This window comes from Oryzias latipes, chromosome 14 (assembly GCF_053564925.1).
Source record: "Oryzias latipes strain Hd-rR chromosome 14, Olatipes_Hd-rR_3.1".
NCBI classification, from domain to species: Eukaryota; Metazoa; Chordata; class Actinopteri; order Beloniformes; family Adrianichthyidae; genus Oryzias; species Oryzias latipes.
In genome coordinates, this window is record NC_136250.1 from 31,679,976 (window position 1) to 31,699,515 (window position 19,540).

Sequence of the window (19,540 nt, forward strand, 5' to 3'; positions counted from 1 at the left end):
TTGAAGGTTCGCTCTACTCGCTGATGCCCAGCTGCGGTGTGCATCTGATTGAGTATCTCATCCTTCAAAATGGCTGGCAGTATTATCTGCCTGATCTGCCCTTCACGCTGTCCCCAAGACTGCCGATACAGCACCCCATCCACCTCAACAATCCGCTTCCATTGTCTTAACAGCTCTACTGCCCTGGGACATAATTGACGCCTCTCTGTCCGGCTTGGCCCCACACCCCGATCCCAAAACCTCCTAAAGGTAGAGATCAGACCATCACCAGACTGCAATTTCACCAGGGACTTAATGTCCAAAGTGGGAAAACTGGTAGTGGAACTAGTGTTAGGCACACCGACTGAACCTGTATGTACCTCCTGTTGCCCCACATACTGCCGAGAAAGAGCATCGGCACCTGTGTTCTGCCTGCCAGGCCGGTAGGAGATCTGAAAATCAAACCGGGCCAGCTCAGAAACCCATCGTCGCTCCACGGCACTGAGACCCATCTATTTTGTTCAGGTATCCCCGATGTGGAGCAGCAAGAAGTCAAGGATAAACTTAAGACAGGGGAACTGAAAAGGCAAATCATGCACCGCGGCTGCAGAATTTCTCCGCGTAATGAAGCGAGTGCGCATCAAGATCTCTCTTTGTCTGGCCTCTTATTCTGTGTTCCAGTGTTATTCCGTTGTGCAAATGCATTTATCATGTAGGGAGGAACCTATGCACAGCGCTTCCGGCGGAACTCTATGGCACAACAGCGAGCTTGACTACGCACGCGGCTGCAGCGACCACTCTCTGTTCCAAAGAAAATAACTTTAATGATCATAAAAATATGTTGATTATTTTACCTTTAAGAAATCTGGCGTTTTTTTTCTGCCAAAAATACTATGGGATAAATGGAAATTTCGGGTTTGTTTCGGGCTCGGGCCTGCAAATCAAGTTAATTGGTCGGGTTTGGACCGGGTTCGGCTTTAATGCCTGCGGGCCTGCGTCGGGTCGGGCTGGATTTTTTAGGCCCGATCTTACCTCTAGTCTAGATGACCCCACTCCCAATGTTCAAGTGCCTACGATAGCGAAAGGGTTAAACCTTTGACATCCTGGTGAGTCATACTGTCGAGAAGAACAAGACTAACACGGTACCGATATGCACAACGGGACAGGAAAAGTCGGCTTTATTGTTGTGGGAGGCAGCGGAGGGTGAGCGAACGTGTGTTGTTGTGGTGTTTGTGTGTGTTTGAATGTGTGCTAAAACCGGTGTCCCTGACCTTACGCGATGCAAGTGGTTGGTGGTGGTGTGTGTGTGTGTGTGGGGGGGGGGGGGGGGGGGGGTGAGTTGGGGGAAGCACATACACAGCAGGAAAGGTTCAACGTGTCAAAATCACAAACAACTCAGTTTTGCTGCCGCTGCCTAAACACACACTAGCATGCATGTTTTACCGGTTAATGTGCCCACACCCTAAAACCCAGCGCGCTGTTTGTATGTGTCCAAAAATGTAAAATCACCCGTAACTGAGACTGCGCCCTATAACCCAGTCCGCCCTATGGTCCTGAAAATACGGTACTCGAAAACGGTGAACCGTTAAATGATCTTACTATTGGTTACCCACCACTGAGGAAACGTTGCAGAGTAACCAAAGAACAGTACTTCCATGTAAAAGAACCTTTTGGAGAAAGATGGACTCAGTCTCGTCAGGCAGCTTTTGTAACAGCTCCTGTACTAGCATTTGCTAATCCAAAGTTGCCCTATGTATTGCATACTGACACCAGTTCAACAGGGCTGGGGGCAGCCCTCTATCCAGAACAGGAAGGGGAGTTGCGTGTTGCTGTATTTGCTAGCCGTAGGTTGTCAAGACGTAAAGCTCGTTATCCTTGAGTTTCTTGCCCTCAAGTGGGCTGTGACTGAAAGGTTTTGCGACAACCTTTATGGAAGCTTTTTCACTGTGGTTACTGACAGTGACATCCTAACTACTGCAACGTTAAATGCAACAAGCTACCGTTGGTGGTCGGCATTCTCGACTTGGTCTTCTTCTACTGGTCTTCTATTGGCAATGATTCAAAAACGGCATACAACATCACAGAGTCTGTTTTGACTGCTGGTGACCGTGTGCTGGTAAAAAATGTCAAAATCAGACGAAAGTTCAAAATAGCCGACAAATGGGAACCTGTCGTGAATACAGTTGCACACCAAGAGGGAGATTTTCCTGTCTACGCAGTCAAACCGGAAAACAGTGAGGGTCAACTCAGAACACTCCATAGAGATCTCTTGTTGACGTGTGGTTCTCTACCATCCATTCAAGACAAACATCCCAATGTTTCTGTAAAGGTCAGACATCCACACAAACACGTCAAAATCCGGATGCTGTCTTAAGTGAGCCGGAAAGCAATGCAGATGATGATGATCTAGAGTATTTTTATCCCAAACCAGTTCCTCATGTCATCAAATCTGTTGATAAGTAGAATGTTGTGTTGGACCAAATGATCCGACACTTTCATCAAACAAACAGCCTTGTACAGGCAATAAGACAGAGTCACTTCTCCTGAGAAACCAGCAGAACCTGATGAAGAAAGTGCATCTCCAGAAGAGACTGATTTGCCTGAAAGCACAGATGTTCTGCGGAATCTTGTGATAGAATCTTTTCAGATGTGACACAGGAACAACAAGCACAAGACACTGAGGAAAGTGTATTGCTGCTGGAGGTAGATAATAAACCTACAGACTTGGAAAAGACAAGTGATGAGATTGTCTGTAAGTCTGATTCTATCCAGAATGAGGAGACTCTTGGTTAAACTGTGGATGACAGCAACACAAATGAAACGGAAGAACAGTTTTCAGTGAGAAGATCCTCATTCTGAGATCCTTCTCATCCTTTCAGACTCTGGGATGAGTTATTTCTAATTCTAGTGCTTATTAAACACCCGAACCTCAGGTTGTTCAGCCAAATTTTCTTATAGACAGAGACGTGTAAACCGTTTTGGCAGGAGAGTGTAACCCAGGTTACTAGAAGTTGTTAGAGACCACGCCTGGACTATACTGTTGCGTGAGGACGCCATGTGACATCATCACCTGTGGAACTTCCATTATCCTCACAAATTCTTTAGGATGCAATTACCACATGAACAGCAATAGCACGTTCCATTTTCAATGAGCCTCAAGGGAACTGCACCTGTGCCCACCCTCTGTATGGTGTTTCACAGACCTGGACGCCCCACAAACCAGCAGAACCCGTACAGGTCTGTCCCCGTACAACCGTCTTCACTGACCCTTGAAGAAGACTGATCTGATCCACCAACAAGACTTGTTGATGTTGGAGTTTTAGAAAGAACCAGGAGGGTTTGAAGTGATAACACCACAAAAGGTGAAATAAACTTTCTGCAGTTTTATTTGAAGCAGTGAGATGAAGTGAAATAAACGCTTTTTACATCTACTAGCACTCTCGTAAAGAAAAGGACAGCAGTCTCAGAGTTAGCAGATCAAATATTTGCGTCACATTTCTCCTCCTCCTCTTCTTCTTCATCTTCACCGTCGCTGTCCTCCAGCAGGCGGGACTGAAGAGCCAGCCGCTGTGCCACAGCTGTCACCATGGCGGCGCCCTTTCCACTGCCGTCCTCAGAGATCAGGAAAGTTACATCACATTTGGGAGCCAGGAGGCGCACGGCGGCCTGGAGCTCATCGCTGAAGCTGTGGGGGGAGAATTTGGAGGTTTAAGGAAGTGAACCCTCAGCACCTTTATTGGGGGTGGGGGGTGGGGTCACCTCCTCATCTGCACAATCTTCTTTTTGGGAGGAAGACTGACTTTTCTGTTCCTACTGTCATTTTATTATACTGTATTTATCCCACAAGGGGAAATTTGTTCTCCACATTTGACCCCTCCCCTGGGGGGGCGGTGAGCTGCAGCTGAACCGCACTCGGGAGGAAGTAGCGTTAAGGGACTTGCCCAAGGGCCCTCACTGTGTGAAGTTAATTGCTTGTTAACCCTAACCCTGACTAGACTCAGAAATAATCAAGCTCCACCCTTTAAATTGCGCTGTCCATTATTTTGAGCACCGCTGGAGTGGGCGGAGCTAACTCTAGTTGATAGAGTCAGTCCACTTCAGGTTACATGGTGGTCATGGATGGCCCAGCTGACCGGAGCGACTCATCTTTCCTCTGGAAGAAACCATCTCAGATTTTTCAATTCCTCTTAGAGAGACGCAATCTGAGGATTAAATCCTGCCTGGGGTTTAAACTCTGAGCTTTTGGTTAGAGTTTAAACCCCAAAGCAGACCATTTGGAACACAAATCCTCAAATCGGTTCCTTCTCAATGAGACGGTTCAAAGAAAGCCTCTTCATAGACTGGAACCCTCCATCAGTGCGTTCAGGTGTTGACGGGACGGAGACGTCCTTGATGGGAACCGTCCAGCAGAGAACGATGTTTAACTCCACCTAACCAGTGGGACACGTCCTCACAGCATCAAGATTCAGTGGACTCTCCTTACCTGGAGATGTGGCTGCCAGAACACTGGCTGTAACAGAGAATTCTAGAGACCACATCCAGTCAACTGAACCGGTTTGAACTGTTTGAACAGACCTGGACCTTAACAGACCTGGACCGGGACAGACCTGAACCTGAACAAACCTGGACATGAACAAACCTGGACCTGAACAAACCTGGACCAGAACAGACCTGGACCTGAAAAAAACCTGGACCTGAACAAACCTGAACCTGAACAGACCTGGACCTGGACAGACCCTAAGGGACTTCAAGTCTTTTCCTTGAAGACCCCAAACTGTCTCTACATTTCCGCTTCTTCTCTACCTGTGCTTCAATAACGTTGCAGTTTAATATGTACACGTAAATCAGCTTACCAAATTTATATGGTGCAAATTACATACGTGTAAATTCTCTAAAACCCATAGAAAAAGAGCGACAACAACTGCCTATCACTATGTTCTTCTCCTGAACAAACACAGCTGCACCGCGGGCTTCAGAAGAAAACACTGCAGAGCGGAGTGTGAATGTTAAGGACAACTCCAACTTCCCTTCCTCCTTCAATGTGGCTGCAGCGTCGCCGTCATCTACCCCCCCCCCCTCCCCCCCTGTTGGTCTCCCTAACCATCCAGGCGCGGCGCTGGTTCATCTCAAACACGTCTATCTTTGCATTTTCACATGTATTTTCAGTGTGTCTTAGACTAAAGTCAGCTGTCACGCATGTAGGTGTGGGACATTTATTCGGTGCATTTATACGCCGCTGCGCCTAACCGTAACCATAACCATAACCATAACCATAACCCTCCTGCGGGTCCGTGCGGCCCAGAGAAAAGTTCAGCACTGACTGCATGGATTTCGAAAATTACGAGCGGATAAATACATTCTAAGAAGGAAAGTAGGGAACTCCTTAATGTGGTCCGGGGGGGGGGGGTCAGGTTTCCTGCCTTAAATGTTCCCCTGCTTTCAAGCCCGGTCAATGTCACGCCACCAAGAGTCATTTACCCCACTGGTTGGTCAGCTCCACGCACGAAAAAAAAAATGAAAAAGTGTCATTCACAGACTGGCGGGCCGCATTCACATTAAACTTTCACATGAAGGCGGGGGCCGCGAGTTTGAGACCCCTGCCCTAAAGGCTCCGCGTGTCTGCGGCTTTCACGTCTTTTCATGCTACGTCTATGGCGGTAACTCGTTTCCTGATGGCCTTTGGGTCTAACAGCCTCCTTTACGTTTCTGAATGTGTCGACTTCCCGCTCTTACTTTGGATGCTTCCTGTAGACTGTCCCGTCCACCCCCACGGTGGTCTTCAGGTGGTCCAGCCCCCGGTTGATGCGGATGCGGTTGACGATGGTTGCCAGAGCTGCGGCACAGAGCCGAGCGGAGCGCGACGAAACGGTGTCACAAACCAGACGAGCAACACAGGCGTCCACCAGATCCCAGTCCAGGTCCAGCTTGGTCAGAATCTTCTTTGCGTTTTCCAGTCCAGAATCGGGTCTGGACAGCACACAGGGGCAGAAACAACGGGAGCCAATGAGGGACCACGTCAGAGCTCAGCAGAGCTGCACGGAGACCAAAACACTCACTCCTCGATCTCAGAGATGAACCTGGTCTCAAAGCTTCCAGGGGTCAACAGCGCCTCCGAAGGGCAACCTCTGAACAACAGCTTCTCCTCAGTCAGCTTCAGCAGAACCAGACGAACGATTTCCCCCAAATACATGCCGCTGATCATCTTCTCAAACCTGGAGGAACACAGACGTGGAACAGAGTGAATCTCCTTCCAGCATCGCCTCCGCGTCTTTCAGATGATCTGTCCGGTGCGTGTGAACTGTCTGAACTGGTTTCTTGGACCAAATCCGTGTCGTGGATGTTCATGAGGATCAGCATTGAATTCAGAGTCAGAGCATCTCGTCCAGTGGACCTGGATCGTGTTCTACGTTCCAGCAGAAGCACTGAGCAGTTTTTGTTTCTACTCAAACCCCTGACATGATCATCCAGAACCCGTGAGTTCACTTTGGCCCTCCATGCTTCCTGCGGGCGAACTATGTGCCCTGTACAGGTCTGACCATGTCCTACTGCACACAGGTGGGACTGAAGCTTCACTGAACGACCTGGACTAGAAAAACCATTGGGTTTTGTCCGTCAAACATCTCAGGGTAACCCGTCCCGAGTGGAGGAACACGGACAGTTTGTGGGTTTGTGCCGTACGTGTGGACGCCGGGGTTGATGGACGTCTTATCCACCTCCTCATCAAACTCCGTCAGGACGTCTTTGAGGCAGCCGTCGTCCCCGAAGCCCCCCCACTCCGTGTTGATGCACATCCGCCCGTCCTCGCCTTCCACCCGCTTCACGTTCTTCATCTCCTCCATGTAGCAGGCGTTGGTTCCGGTCCCTGCAGACAAACATTCCAGCGTCAGTCTTTATTTTTCATTTCTTTTGGGGGAAATCGTCTCATTTTTTCTAAATTCTCCGTGAGTTCCTGTTCTGATGTCTGCTGTATGTGACCTGTTCCTGTCTGGGATTGGAGAACATCCTGGAGCTCCACAGGGTTCTGGACCCAGAGCTGTGACCTTCATCTGCATCCTCAGAAAACTAGCTTTGGAGGTTTTCCAGCCCTAAACTCCGCCTCCGTCTGGAAGGAAAGTCCAGCTTTGGAGAAGTTTCGACGTTTCTCAAACTTTAACGCTACAAAACTTTCAGTTCTGATCCGTCAGCTGCTCTATGTTTTGTGGGGTTTGGTTCCGTTACCGATGATCATGCCGATCTCACAGCTCTGGTCCCGGTAACCGCAGCTCATCATGGTACCGACTGTATCGTTCACCATGGCAACCGAGCTGATGTCGTAGTCCTGCAGAGACCACAGCACAACTGTCACACGGAGAGACGAGGTTCTGGCACCACGGACCGGCTCAGAACTCACCCCCCTCCTGTGGATGGCCTCTTTCAGTAAGTTGACCACATCCTCCCCCTCTACCCCGGAGCAGTTGAAGCCTTTGGTCCAGCGGATCAGGATGCTCTGCGCACAAAGACTCGACATCAACAGAGACGTGGAGGCTGTGGGAAGACGTTTCTGCCGCTGCAGGACGAGGACGGACCTTATCGATTTCCTTCTGCTCGCAGGGGAAGGAGAAGGTGAACCCGAGAGGGAGGGTCTGACCCCGCAGCTTCTGGGAGTCCAGGAACTCAGCCAGACAGGCAGCGATGTGGTCGAACAGCTGAGTCCACAGATCCACAGGACAAAGAATCAGGGCTTGAACCTGCAGGGACCTGAACTTCTGACAGTTACTGACATCTAAAGGTCAACAGTGCATGTGGAGACAGACGCTGAAAGCAGCAAACTGCTGAGGTTCACTGGTTCTGAGGTTCTGTTCAGAGGAACGGCAGTGTTTTTAGCCGTCACGTGTCTGGCACCTTTTCTCCGGTTCCCAGCATGATGTCCTGCGGAATCGCACAAATCTGACTGTCCATCTTTAGGACTCTCTGCTCCTCCTCCAGCACACGGACGTGAAGAACTCGGAAGTTTGTTCCACCCAGATCCAAAGCCAGGAAGTCTCCTTTCTCTGTGGGAGAAAGAAGCTCAACTGAATCAGAACCTGTTCTGTTTGACCTTACAGACACCCGTTCTACATCAAAGTTCCTCGAAAGCCTTTGTGTCGCAGAGTAGCAGACATTCGTGTTCTCAGGAACATGCTTAACCCTTGTTCTATGTTAGATGACCCCACCCTTCCATTGAGGTGTTCTCCCTACCATGACAAAGGTGGATAAAGGTGGAAAGATTTCATGTAATCCATGGACACCAGTGAAGATCACAAATCATTGAAGAAAAAAGGTTCAGAGCACTGTCTAGTGGGTCTAGATGACCCAACTCCCAATGTTAAAGTGCCTAGGATAGAACAAGGGTTACAGGTCCGGTCCTGGTCTGATCCAGGTCTGGTTTCCTCTGATGGTCCTCCTGGTTCTGCAGGTGTGAACGTTCACCTGAACTTATATTTGGACCTAACAGGAGAACTCTGAGGGTCTCTGTTCTCTTGCAGGTGAACCCTGGTTCAAAGGAAGGAGAACAAAGAGAGGAGGAGCTGTAAGCTCTGTGTGTTTGAAGGAGAACCAAACATCCACATTGTGAATCTGAAGGAGCAGGAACCCTGAAGTAGTTTGGCAATGCATGTGGGGTAATGGAGGAGCAGCGAGGAGCTGCAGGAGCTCCTTCTCTTTTACTGTCCTGATCAGAGCTGGTTTCGGACAATAGCGCCCCCAAACGAACAGCTGCTGGAACTGCAGGATTCTCCTGGAGCCTCACCTGGGGGCAGGTGACCCTTTAGTTGAGGAGTGGATCTGGATCCTCACCTGTGCCATCCGGCGTGGCCCGGACAAACGTGGGCAGCATTTTGACGGAGGCCCGGTGGTGCGAGTGCTTCCCCAGACCTCGGATCATGTCCTTCCTCAGCCGAGCAGAAACGTCCTGAAGCTTCTCCAACGAGAGGCGGAAAGGCTCCAGATGTTTCTGCACCTGCAGGGTGAGAGACAATTCAGAACCAAATGGACCCTGGTTGACCTGGAGGCACAGACGGAACCACCAGGCTGCCAGCATTTTCCTACTGAACCAGTAGGTGGCAGCACTGCATTGTGAGAATTTTTCAAGAAGGAAGAAAAAAATACTGAACGAGATGTAAAAACATCAAAACAGAAACGGTTTGATTCATGTCAGCGTTTTCAAGTGTCCTTATTCTAAACCCGTTCATTTCCTTCTGTGGAGAACCACAAATGACCCAATCTGGTGTTTAGGGGCCTCATTTCTAAAGGTTGCGTACGCACAAAAGAAGGCGTACGCCACTCTCTACGCAATAATTGAGATTTATAAAAAGCAAACTTGAGGGGAAAATGTGCGGTCCTTCACGCAAGCAATATGTTCTGCAATATTGGCATGTTGTGCAATTCATCCTCATAAATAATATAGTTAACAGAACGAAATAATGTACAAAACTGATATTCTCGTTAATGTGTCCGTCTGGAGGAGCAGATATAGGTGCAGACAGACAGATGGATAGATAGAGAGAGATGCATTAATTGTCCACTGGGGAAAGTTGTTTACATAGTAAAACATTTCTTCATAAGCTACAGAATTATGGTATTCATGCATATGCCTTTAGTTTGTTTTATTTTTGATAAAACAATGTATGGCGTATGTCTCAACCATTCAGAAAGCAACAAGAAATTACATTTGCGCTGATCAATTTCCCATTTCCACGTGGATTATTACCGACATCTGTAGCTTGTCAGATGTAATTAAATGGATGGAAATAAAATGCCCCATCACAATGCGTAATGACGCACAATGGCTGATCTTAGAAGATGTGGCAAATGGAAGAATTTGGAGTGAACACATCTTTAGACAGCAAGAAGACTTGCTGGCAAACGAGGACGAATGGCTTAGGAGCCGGTTCCCACTTCCTCCAGCCGTCCTGTTGGACCTCTACGGGCTTTTGGGCCCGGCGTTACAGAGGAGCACTCGGAGGAACCACTCCACTTAAAAGGGATTCCCCAATAATTGCCGCCAGTCTCTCATCAAGAGGGGTCCCCTCCGGTGTCGTCCGGGTGGAGGAAGGGTTCAGGTGAGACCAAAGGAAAGGTGTAGCAGACTGTGGAGAGAGCAGCCAGAGACGGACAGGAGGCAGAGATGGAGATGCTGAGGTTGTCTCTAAAACCAGGATGGATCAGGAATGAGTCCATCAGAGGATCAGATCAGATCTGGAGATCCATGCAGGGAAGCAGAAGGAGACGTTTGAGAGGAGGAACAGTGATGGTGAAAGGATGCTGAGGGGGGAGCTACAGGAAAGAGGAGGAGCAAAGATGTTCATGGATATAGAGAAGGAGGCTGCAGAAGAGAAGGTTAGATGGGGGTGGAGCTTGCTGTGGCGCCCCCTGAAGGAAACAGCTGGAAGACAAGGAAGAAGGTCAATTTGTTTTATTTAGAAATAACTTTGAAATTTACTCTAAAAGCTGCAAAAAAACACAAAATGACAAAGTACAAACAGTAAATAATAAAAATAAAGAGTAATAATATTTTCTCTCTTCACAAACATGCAAACGGTTCTGGAGCAGAAAGATGGTCGTGAAAGTTCTGCTGCAGGTCCAGTGATGAAGGGAACCCCCCCCAGCAGAACAATTAGCCACGTGAGATACCACGCCAGGCTGGGGGGGGGGGGGGGTTATGGTTAAAAGCTGCAGTTGAGGATCAGAAAACGCCACGCATGATGATCAGAATGGAAGACGGTGGTTTTGTTGTTTTTGTCGTGTCAGAAGATCCGAAAAAACAGAATTTGACCTCAAGCTGCACCTAAAACACAAAAGACGTCCTCATTATGAAGCAAAAAGGGATTTACTTTCTGTCTCCGCTTCTGATTCATGAAAACATTCCAGACATGAAAGATGTAATCCCATCATGCAGGAAAACCCCAGCAGATTATAAATGGGATTATTTACATGAACTAGTGAAAAATCTTCTTTCTTCTCCAGTGGGATCATTGACTGTATGATAGAACTGGACTGAGCTGTTGTGACGTCGCCCACAGAAAACGCCTTTCCTCCGGCTCCGGCCAAACCAAATCACCGTTGTTCTGCAATATGGACGTCGCCATGTTGGAGCCAGACGACAGTGATTGGTCCGAGTTGGTCTGAGTCGACGTTTCTACGGTAACTGCTGTCGCCAAGCAGGAGTGAGCGTTTTAATAGTCCACACCCCTTCATTGAAATAATCTGTCAATCAAATGTTTGAAGTGGAGCCAGCGGGCACCAGATGCTTCTATTGAGGCGTCTGATTGGTCAGTTTTGAACTTGAATAACTTGCAATAAAGAAAAAATATCAGAGGATTGTCAGGAAGATGTCAAAAAAAGTATCAGATCCAGAACGGTTCTTCTGACCAACAGAACCACTGAGGAACAGCTGTTTATTTCTCTGTAGACGTCTGTGGGACTTTGGCTTCTTGGAGCAACTTCCTGTTTGGAACGCCAGGGGGGAGGAGTCACAATCAGAGGGTAGGATCCATGATACGTCCTGATGCGGGTCTGACTGGACCTTAAGGTCTGTAGTTGTCTGGGGGGGGGTCTGGTACCAGTCTGACACCGTCGTCCCGTCGTGATGCTTTCAAGTGGAGACGGTTCAGAACCATGAGTCCCAGATCCCAGAACTTCAGCCTGAAGGAGCTCAAAGTTCCAGCTGAGGGCACCAGCAGAGGATTGTGGGTATTTTTCTTGGCAGCTGTGGTTTCTTTCCCCAGCGTCACACATGTCTGTTTCACCACACCTGTCTGACATACCTGAGGCAGGTTGGGACAGTTCTGGGGGCAGGTCCGGGTCTGCCAGGAGCCTTCAGGATGAGGAGACAGTTTGGATGAAGGGTTTGGGATTTGGATCAGGTCTCTGAGTCAGCAGTAGTTTTCCAGCCAGCATGTCTGGGCACGTCTGCCGCCACGGCGTGATGGCTCATGGGGGCGGAGCCACCAGAGCTGAACTTTCTGCTTCCTTTCTCAACATGTATGTTTGGTTTCAATCAAACTCCTGAACAAGTGAAGACTGACGCTGAAAGAGACGCAGACTCCATGTCCATCCAGAGGACCTCCTTCAAACAGCCAGAGCTCCACAGATCTGTCCCTGTGTTCATCTAGATCCTAGGACTGGATTCAGACCGGACACATTTGGTCCACTCAAAGTGAATCAGAGTTTATTTCCCCCGATAATCTGGAACAGTTTCAGTCTGAACACACCCTAAGCGGTTCCTGGTCCCAGACCACCTCCAAAGACGGGTCAGAGACCGGGACCAGGAACCGCTCTCTGACCCGTCTTTGGAGGTGGTCCCGGTTTGTTTCCAATTGGACCGAGCTTCGGTTCCCTCTGAGATTGATCAGTCTGAAAACAATCCATCCCAGGAGTGGAACGACTGGACCGAACCAGCCACCGTAGCTGGGCATTATGGGATGTGAACAGAGTAGAAAGGAAGCAACCAAGACGACGAGTCACAACGTGATCCACATCACTTCTCACTGTTTTCCTGACCATCTACACATCATGAACACGGATCAGCGTTCCTTCTGAGCCGCCGTCTCCTCGGTAACCGGCGTGCAGCACGACTCCACCAAAGTGAAAAGTGTTGGACCTGACGTTGATCCAGAAGCGCTCAGTGAAATATAAAGTTTGAATCTGTGAATTATGCCAACAAGGACTGCAAACGCAGGACTTCCATTATTTCTGGCTGTTATTATTATTATTTCTCCTGACCAATGAGTGAAGAGGCCTTCAGTCACATGGTTTGGTTTACAAGCTTTGGTTTGAAATGGAAAAGTCCGCGTGACGGCGGTCTGAATACAGACCAAACGGGTGGTTCAGGACTTGATCTGGACCTACGGACATTTCCAGTCTCAATACACTCGAAGACTTTGAAAAAACGGAAATAAAATCCAGAAAACGGCACTTCCTGCCTTCAAACTGAACGACAGAATCCTCACAGCAACAGTAAGAGAACGAGAAGTATGATTCATAATGTTGCATTCTGGGAATGAAAGTTGTAGGACGTCCATGTTTCAAATGTTACCGCCTGGATTCATGATGATTCTGCTGCAGCACATGCTGACATGAAGAGCCTCCAGTTTAGGAAAAAGTCAACACGCTTGTGTGGACGATTGTGTTGACATGAAAATGTCAGCCACAGACAAGTTATCTATCAGTACTTTAGTAGAAAACTTGACTGAATTTTATTTTTGTTCGAAGGACAAAAAACTGTTTCTGCTGCTGTTTTTTGGCTTTGATCCCCCCCCCCCCCCCCCCCCCCCTCCCTCCCTCCTTCTGTTTACATCTTGGAGCTAAAATGTTTCATGAAGTCTTTTCAGCTTAAAAACCTGAATCTTCTGCTGCGGCTTTTTGTTCCTCACCAAAGAAGTCTTGAAATCCTCAGAGATCCGGGATCTGGAGGGAGGAAGCGTGTGCACGGTCTCATGGATTTGAAATCTGACGCACAAACATCCTCAAAGGAGGTGCTGCAAACGCGTCCAAAGCTCTGAGTCACACAAGCAGTGCTGGACTTTGATTTGACCTCAAAAGTTCTGGAGAATTCCGGCAGACACCCAGAAACTTGAAGAAGTTCCAGGCTAACGGAAAGACGCAGAGCGACACAGGAAGCAAAAGATCTGAAATATCCAGAACCAGCAGAACCAGAGCAGAGAGTCCGGCTTCCTCAGAGCTGAAGGTTTTCATTAGAACAGTCAGATCTGTGCGTCTGACTGTGACCACGTTCAGGAGCTGAGAAGATCCGATTCCTTCACATCTCCATTCCAGACCGGTCCAGAATCTGCCTTCATCGTCACGTCTGCTCTGCAGTCCTCCTCATCACCTGATCACCTGATCCGGGGGGGTCAGACTCATTTTCACTGAGGGCCACATCAGCATGGTTGTCCTCAAAGGGCCAGATGTAACTTATACATGTAACTAAATGTAATGAAAAATAAATGTAACTACTCCTTAATGTTAAATACCTCATTATTTATTTATTCTAACTTTTTAAAGAGACAATTCCAGTTGCATAGAAAACATCTGTTTGCTTGTTATTCTAGCATAAATCCTTCTACATTAGATTCTGTCAGGTTAGGTTATGTGGACAGAGTTTAAGTCCTGATGTATAGCTGACTAATCCAACATTTAAGTCCAATTCCCCCTAGAGATGAATAAATACACACCAGATTTTATTTTAAGAAATTTAAGACTTTTATCCTCTGGCGGGCCACATACAATGACATGGGGGGCCACATTTGGCCCCCGGGCCTTGAGCTTGACACATGTGGCCTAATCAATTGATCACCTGTCCCCCCTGCTTCTGCAGGAAATATTTTTGAAATCCTGCTCTGCTGGTCTAAACCTGTTTGGACCCGGCCCCGCCCTGGAATTGCCCCTGCCTGTCCTTTCTCTTGCCAGTCTTCACAGAAACCCTGGATCTGGACTGGGTCTGGGATCTGTTCCTCAGACTTCCTCACAAGAGAGTCCCTCCTCTGGCCCTGTTTGCCCCCCCTGGCCTGTTCAGGGGCGCTCAGGTGAACAGGTGATCATGGGAACTGCCCCCGTGTGGAGGATCTGGTCCTGTGCCTGCATGGTCGTCTGTCTGGGCTGTGCTGCATTTTGGGATTCCGCTTTTCCTGACATGACCAACCAGGAAAACCAGATTCAGAGAAACCTGACAGCACATTCCTGAGCGGCTCATCAGGTGAACCCCGCACACCTGAGCTCAGGAACAGGTGCAGCAGCTCTCACCTCTCCAGGTTTGTGATTGGATGTTCCAGTACCTTGCTGAGCATGTCCGGAGGGATGCCGTCCAGGTGCAGGGTCGCCGTGTCGCCGCTCATCTTGACCTTTTGGTGGACGTCTGTTCTGGTGCTTTGACCTGAGGAGTGAAAAGGAGACTTCAGGTTCCTGTTCAGCAGCCTGCCCCTCCCCCACCAGGAGGAGGGAATCAAGGAGCTGCAGAGAACGCAGGTCGAACAGGTTGGAATGAAGAACAGCTACTTTCATTCAGAACCACAACCAGAAACTGGAACCCAGCAGAACCCAACCTCAGCTCAGCAGGCCTCTGGCCTGAACCGCCTCTGTGGTTCTTCAGGATCCATCTCTTTCTTACACTGTCACAGCTGATCCAGGAGGGCTCCAGAACCAAGTCTAGTCTGTTCCGGAGAGAATGGCATCTTCAGCAAAGAAGTCTGGAGCTGTGCAGCTGAAGTCTGGATTCTAGAGATCCAGGAAAAAGTTTCTGAAAATATTAAAGCGGGGGTTGGGGGCTCCAAACAGATCCCAGACACTAGTCTGGACCCGACAGGGCAGAATCTGGGCTTGGCTCACCAGGACTGGAGTCCTGGGATTGGATGGTCTCAGGGTTGCATCAGAGACTAAACTCTCCACGGTTTCATAATCTTTTACCCAATTCTGATGCTGAAAGTCTAAACATCACTTCTGCTTTGTCTCTGTGGCTGCAGAAGGTCACGGGCTGCAGGGAGAAAAGCAGAACCTCCACCGAGATCGGACTCCAACCTTCCTCTGCTTTGGTTGAAATGGTTTCAGAGAAGCACTGATGATGATGATGATGATGATGATGTCACTCATGGAGCCAGAACCCTGTAACCCTTGTTCTATCCTATGACCCCCCCCCCCTTCCATTGACGTGTTCTCTCTACCATGACAAAGGTGGATAAAGGTGGAAAGATTTCATGTAATCCATGGACACCAGTGAAGATCACAAATCATTGAAGAAAAAAGGTTCAGAGCACTGTCTAGTGGGTCTAGATGACCCAACTCCCAACGTTAAAGTGCCTAGGATGGAACAAGGGGTTAAGGTTTTTCAGACAGGAACTCTCACTTCCTCTGCGGTTTTCAGAGAACGTTCCCCGAGGTTTTCAAAAAGTTCCAGTGTGGACCCATGGAGAAGGTTTTGGAGGACATTTGGTTCCAGTTGTTCCTCTGAGCCTCTTTGCCAGAAGAAGCTGTGAAGCGTCTGAAGCAGAGCCGCAGTTCAGCTGAACCAGTCAGACCGGGTTCTGGTTCAGCTCGGCTCATTTTCTCTGGAGCTTCTGCGTCTGAGTGTAAAGGCTGCAATAGGTTCCTCTCTGGTTCCCGAACTGGATGATGATGATGATGGTGGCAGAGTAAAAGTCCTTTCACGTCACACCTCAAGGCGCAACTCCAAACTTTTTTCCTTCAAACTTCTTCCAGGAGACAGAGATCCATTAAGAACTGCTGAGGATGAAGAGGAGCCGCTGCTCCTCTTCATCCTCAGCAGATGACCTGAAACTAGTTTCTGCTTCACAGACTTGCGGAGGAACTCACCTTTGCTCGGGCGCGCACCTTCCCTGATGAATGCGCGCGGCGTGGAGGATCGGGAAGTGTCGACTCCCCGCTGATGTCGCAACGGTAGGCGCGCAGGGAGGCGGGGACGCGCAGCTCTGACGGCGGAACCGCTGGTTGCACATAAGAAGGCTCGAGGAGGAGGAAGAAGAGGATGAAGACGGCGCGGCTCGTGCGTAAATGCGCGTCACCGCAGCCTCCTTAATCTCCATAAACAGTGTCAGATAAGTGAGGAAGGCGTGAGGATCACAGATGAAACTTGGATTATCACAGATTACGGAGACAGTGTTACCCTTGTGTTATTTTAGATGACCCCCCCCCTTCCATTGACGTGTTCTCCCTACCATGACAAAGGTGGATAAAGGTGGAAAGATTTCATGTAATCCATGGACACCAGTGAAGAGCACAAATCATTGAAGAAAAAAGGTTCAGAGCACTGTCTAGTGGGTCTAGATGACCCACCTCCCAATGTTAAAGTGCCTAGGATAGAACAAGGGATAATAATAACAATGATAATAATAATGCATTTTATTTATATGGCGCCTTTCTAGACACCTAAGGTCACCTTACAGATACAAAACAATTAAAAACAATTAAAAGAAAGAAACATTAGTTCAAAAAAAATAAAAACGATAGAATGATAAATTAATTAGGGTGGATATTGTAGCGATCTGGGGTTTAGCCCCGCCTTCAGCCCCTAAGACTCATGGGAAGTGGGGAATCATGGGTGAAAACCATGAGTGAGAGGGCTGGAAGCAGAAGTAAAAATCCATGCTGTTTGGCTGTCTGTGTGTGATCAATTACATGGGCATTGATGCAGAAAAGGTGACTTTGTTTCTCTTCCTGTGTCCTCCTCTCTGAGACTGTCCGGGTCGTGTGGTGGGCGGAGCACAGACAGTTCTTCAGTGAAGCATCTTAAATAGCAATGGGGCCATACTAATGTTCCAGTTGGGTCATTACAATATGCTTGTATGAAAAGGTGGGTTTTCAGATTTTTAGCTAACTGTGGGAGTGAGATCATGTTCCATAGACCTGAAGGAAGGAAGTTCCAGAGCTGGGGGGCAAAGCAGCTGAATGAAAAACTGGAAAAATATTCTGTTTTGGTCTTGGAAAGTAATGTTACTTCCTTGAGTTTCTGCAGATAAACCCAAATCCTCCAGGAGCTCCACCCCCAGCATGAACTGTTCCAGTGGTGTGGGGGGGGGACACAGGTCACAACCTGACCACTGTCTTTATTCGGACTTTCAGTTCAACTTAAAGTGACCGAGTCAGTTCACCAGGTAACCACTAGGGGCGCCATGACAAAGAAACCAGACTGTGGATGAAAACCTACGTGTCCTCACCTGTTAGACTCAAGGAAATGATTGACAGCAGCAGCCACACACGCCAAAGGGGGCGTGGCCTTTAGTGGCAGGGATAACCTGAGGGTGGGAGCCTGAAGTGGGAGGGGCTGTTTTCTTCACCTATCTGGTCTCAGACCGCATCTGAGCAGAAGAAAGCTGATTGGATCCACACCACCACGTTGCCATGGAAACCGCATGTAGACCCAGGTGTGTGGAGCGGGCCTTTGAACCCGCCTTCCTACAGAACACGATGAGTCATGCAGACGTGGGCGACTCGGTTTCAGAGCTCTGCGGGTCAGAACTGGCAAATTCTGTTAGTGGAAGGCAAAAAGTTCTAGCTTTGCTGAACGTTCCCTCATGTCAGTGTTCTAGGTTGCCATGGTAACACCATCATAAAGTTTTTAGCCTGGTTCTGGGCATTTTACTCGGATCTTCTGACACCCCAGATGTCTGGGTCCATCCAAGACGACCAGAGGAACCGTTCTGGATCTGTGCTTGGTGATCCTCTTTTTCTGTAGTTCAAGTTCTAAACGGACCAATCAGACGCCTCAGTAAAAGTAGGTGGAGCCTGCTGGCCCACCACGTTCAACGTTTGACAGCTTTCATGTAGCCCACTTTAAAGTGGTGGGGGCGTGGCCTTCCAACAACCTCACTCCTGATTGGAGAGTGGTTGCTATAGAAAGGTAGCACCAATCACTGCTTAGTAACGACGTCCGGCTCCAACATGGCGGCGTCTGTTGCATGAAAAACTAGCGACTGAAGTGACAGTTTAGCTGGATGGCAAAGAACCGTCCAGTAAATGGATAAAATAGAAAGCTGATCTGGTTCTACTTTTTCTATTGCTGTGGGTTTATTGTGCTTTTACTGAAGCCGCTCCTCTGAGTTTATTCAGTGATTCTGTTGCTAAGACAACAGGAGGATCCAGGGTGACGGACGTCTCTGGAAACAGGGGGCGGGGCCAGCTTCGCCAAAGACGGACGGTTCCGCACCGGGAAAAACGTCACAGAAGCTCCCAATCCACAAATCTGTGCTGCGTTCACTTGCAGTGGGATAATGGAGCTTCAGGTTCAGTCAGAACCCGGATTCCAAGCTCTCAGCCTGAACGTCAGCCTCGACCAGCAGGGGGCGCTCATTCGTTTGTTCTGCTGCGTCGGACCTCGGGTCTGTGTTCTGGATCCTTTGGACCAATCAGCTGCAGTGCAGGACACGGACCTCCCCAAGGGTTGCAGAACCTCCCTGAGAGACCTCCATATGAGGAGAACCCGCTGAAGGGATGGACAGAGGGGCTGATGGGTATTTTTAAACTTCTAAGGTCCTGTGGTAAAACCATCTTCAGATACCGAATCAAATGCATTCAGTCTGTGAAGATCAAAGTCTTTTATTTTATAAGAAAATAAAGAAACCTTCAAATTAAATTTGCTTAAGTTTGTGTTTTAATCAGTTTTGTGCGAAAAGTTTCCTCCAGGATCAGAAACTGAAGACCAGGTCCAGCTGGAGATAAAGACCTCTAAGCAACTGGAGCTGAGGGGAGGGATCTGAAGAAGACGAGGCAGAACATTCAGTTTCTGTTTGACGATGACAGCGGGGTTTGAACCTGTTCTCCATTCAGACCTGAGGATCCAGAGGGAAAGCTACAACTGTCATCTCCTCCTCTGGCTGGGCTTCTTGGCCCGATTCTGCTTCTTGAAGTCGACTAGGCAGTCCGTGACCTCAGAGATGGGAGTCAAGGTTCTGATGGGGGAGTCAGTGACCCGGGAGGCGTCGGGGTCGTCGTTGCGCAGGTCGATGACATCACTGAAAGATGAAAGCAAAGACATGAAGCTTCAAAGCAGGATCAAAGAGCTCCGGGTCTTTCTGACAGTGTCCCCATCTCCAGA

The 19,540-nt window shown here is 48.7% G+C and overlaps 2 protein-coding genes across 9 annotated transcripts in view; both read right to left on the reverse strand.

The window, feature by feature from the left end:
- Positions 1-3,347: 3,347 nt before the first annotated feature.
- On the reverse strand, positions 3,348-16,536 carry LOC101165960 (hexokinase-2). Of its 4 annotated transcripts, none has more exons than XM_078930923.1 (11): positions 16,303-16,536; positions 14,740-14,869; positions 8,794-8,956; positions 7,861-8,009; positions 7,545-7,664; positions 7,370-7,465; positions 7,198-7,297; positions 6,658-6,841; positions 6,036-6,191; positions 5,713-5,946; positions 3,348-3,664 (listed from the first exon to the last, which is right to left on the reverse strand). In XM_078930923.1, exons 1-11 carry the CDS (start codon positions 16,530-16,532, stop codon positions 3,457-3,459), a joined length of 1,770 nt encoding a protein of 589 aa, XP_078787049.1. In that variant the 5' UTR covers positions 16,533-16,536; the 3' UTR covers positions 3,348-3,456. The 4 variants fall into 4 exon arrangements, with proteins under 4 accessions (XP_078787049.1, XP_004086662.2, XP_020557491.1 ...); XM_004086614.5 differs by having other exon boundaries at positions 14,772-14,869; positions 16,303-16,435; XM_020701832.3 differs by lacking the exon at positions 16,303-16,536 and adding an exon at positions 15,104-15,576 and having other exon boundaries at positions 14,772-14,869.
- A 2,489-nt stretch (positions 16,537-19,025) lies between these two features.
- Positions 19,026-19,540, reverse strand: part of uimc1 (ubiquitin interaction motif containing 1) — a 41,830-nt gene continuing 41,315 nt past the window's right edge. For all 5 annotated transcript variants that reach the window (XM_078930921.1, XM_023962917.2, XM_023962919.2 and 2 more), the window contains exons 21-22: positions 19,275-19,457; positions 19,026-19,198 (exon numbers count right to left, since the gene is read on the reverse strand). In XM_078930921.1, the coding sequence (XP_078787047.1) occupies positions 19,304-19,457 (154 nt within the window). In that variant the 3' untranslated portion in view covers positions 19,026-19,198; positions 19,275-19,303. The remainder of the gene's footprint in view (positions 19,199-19,274; positions 19,458-19,540) is intronic.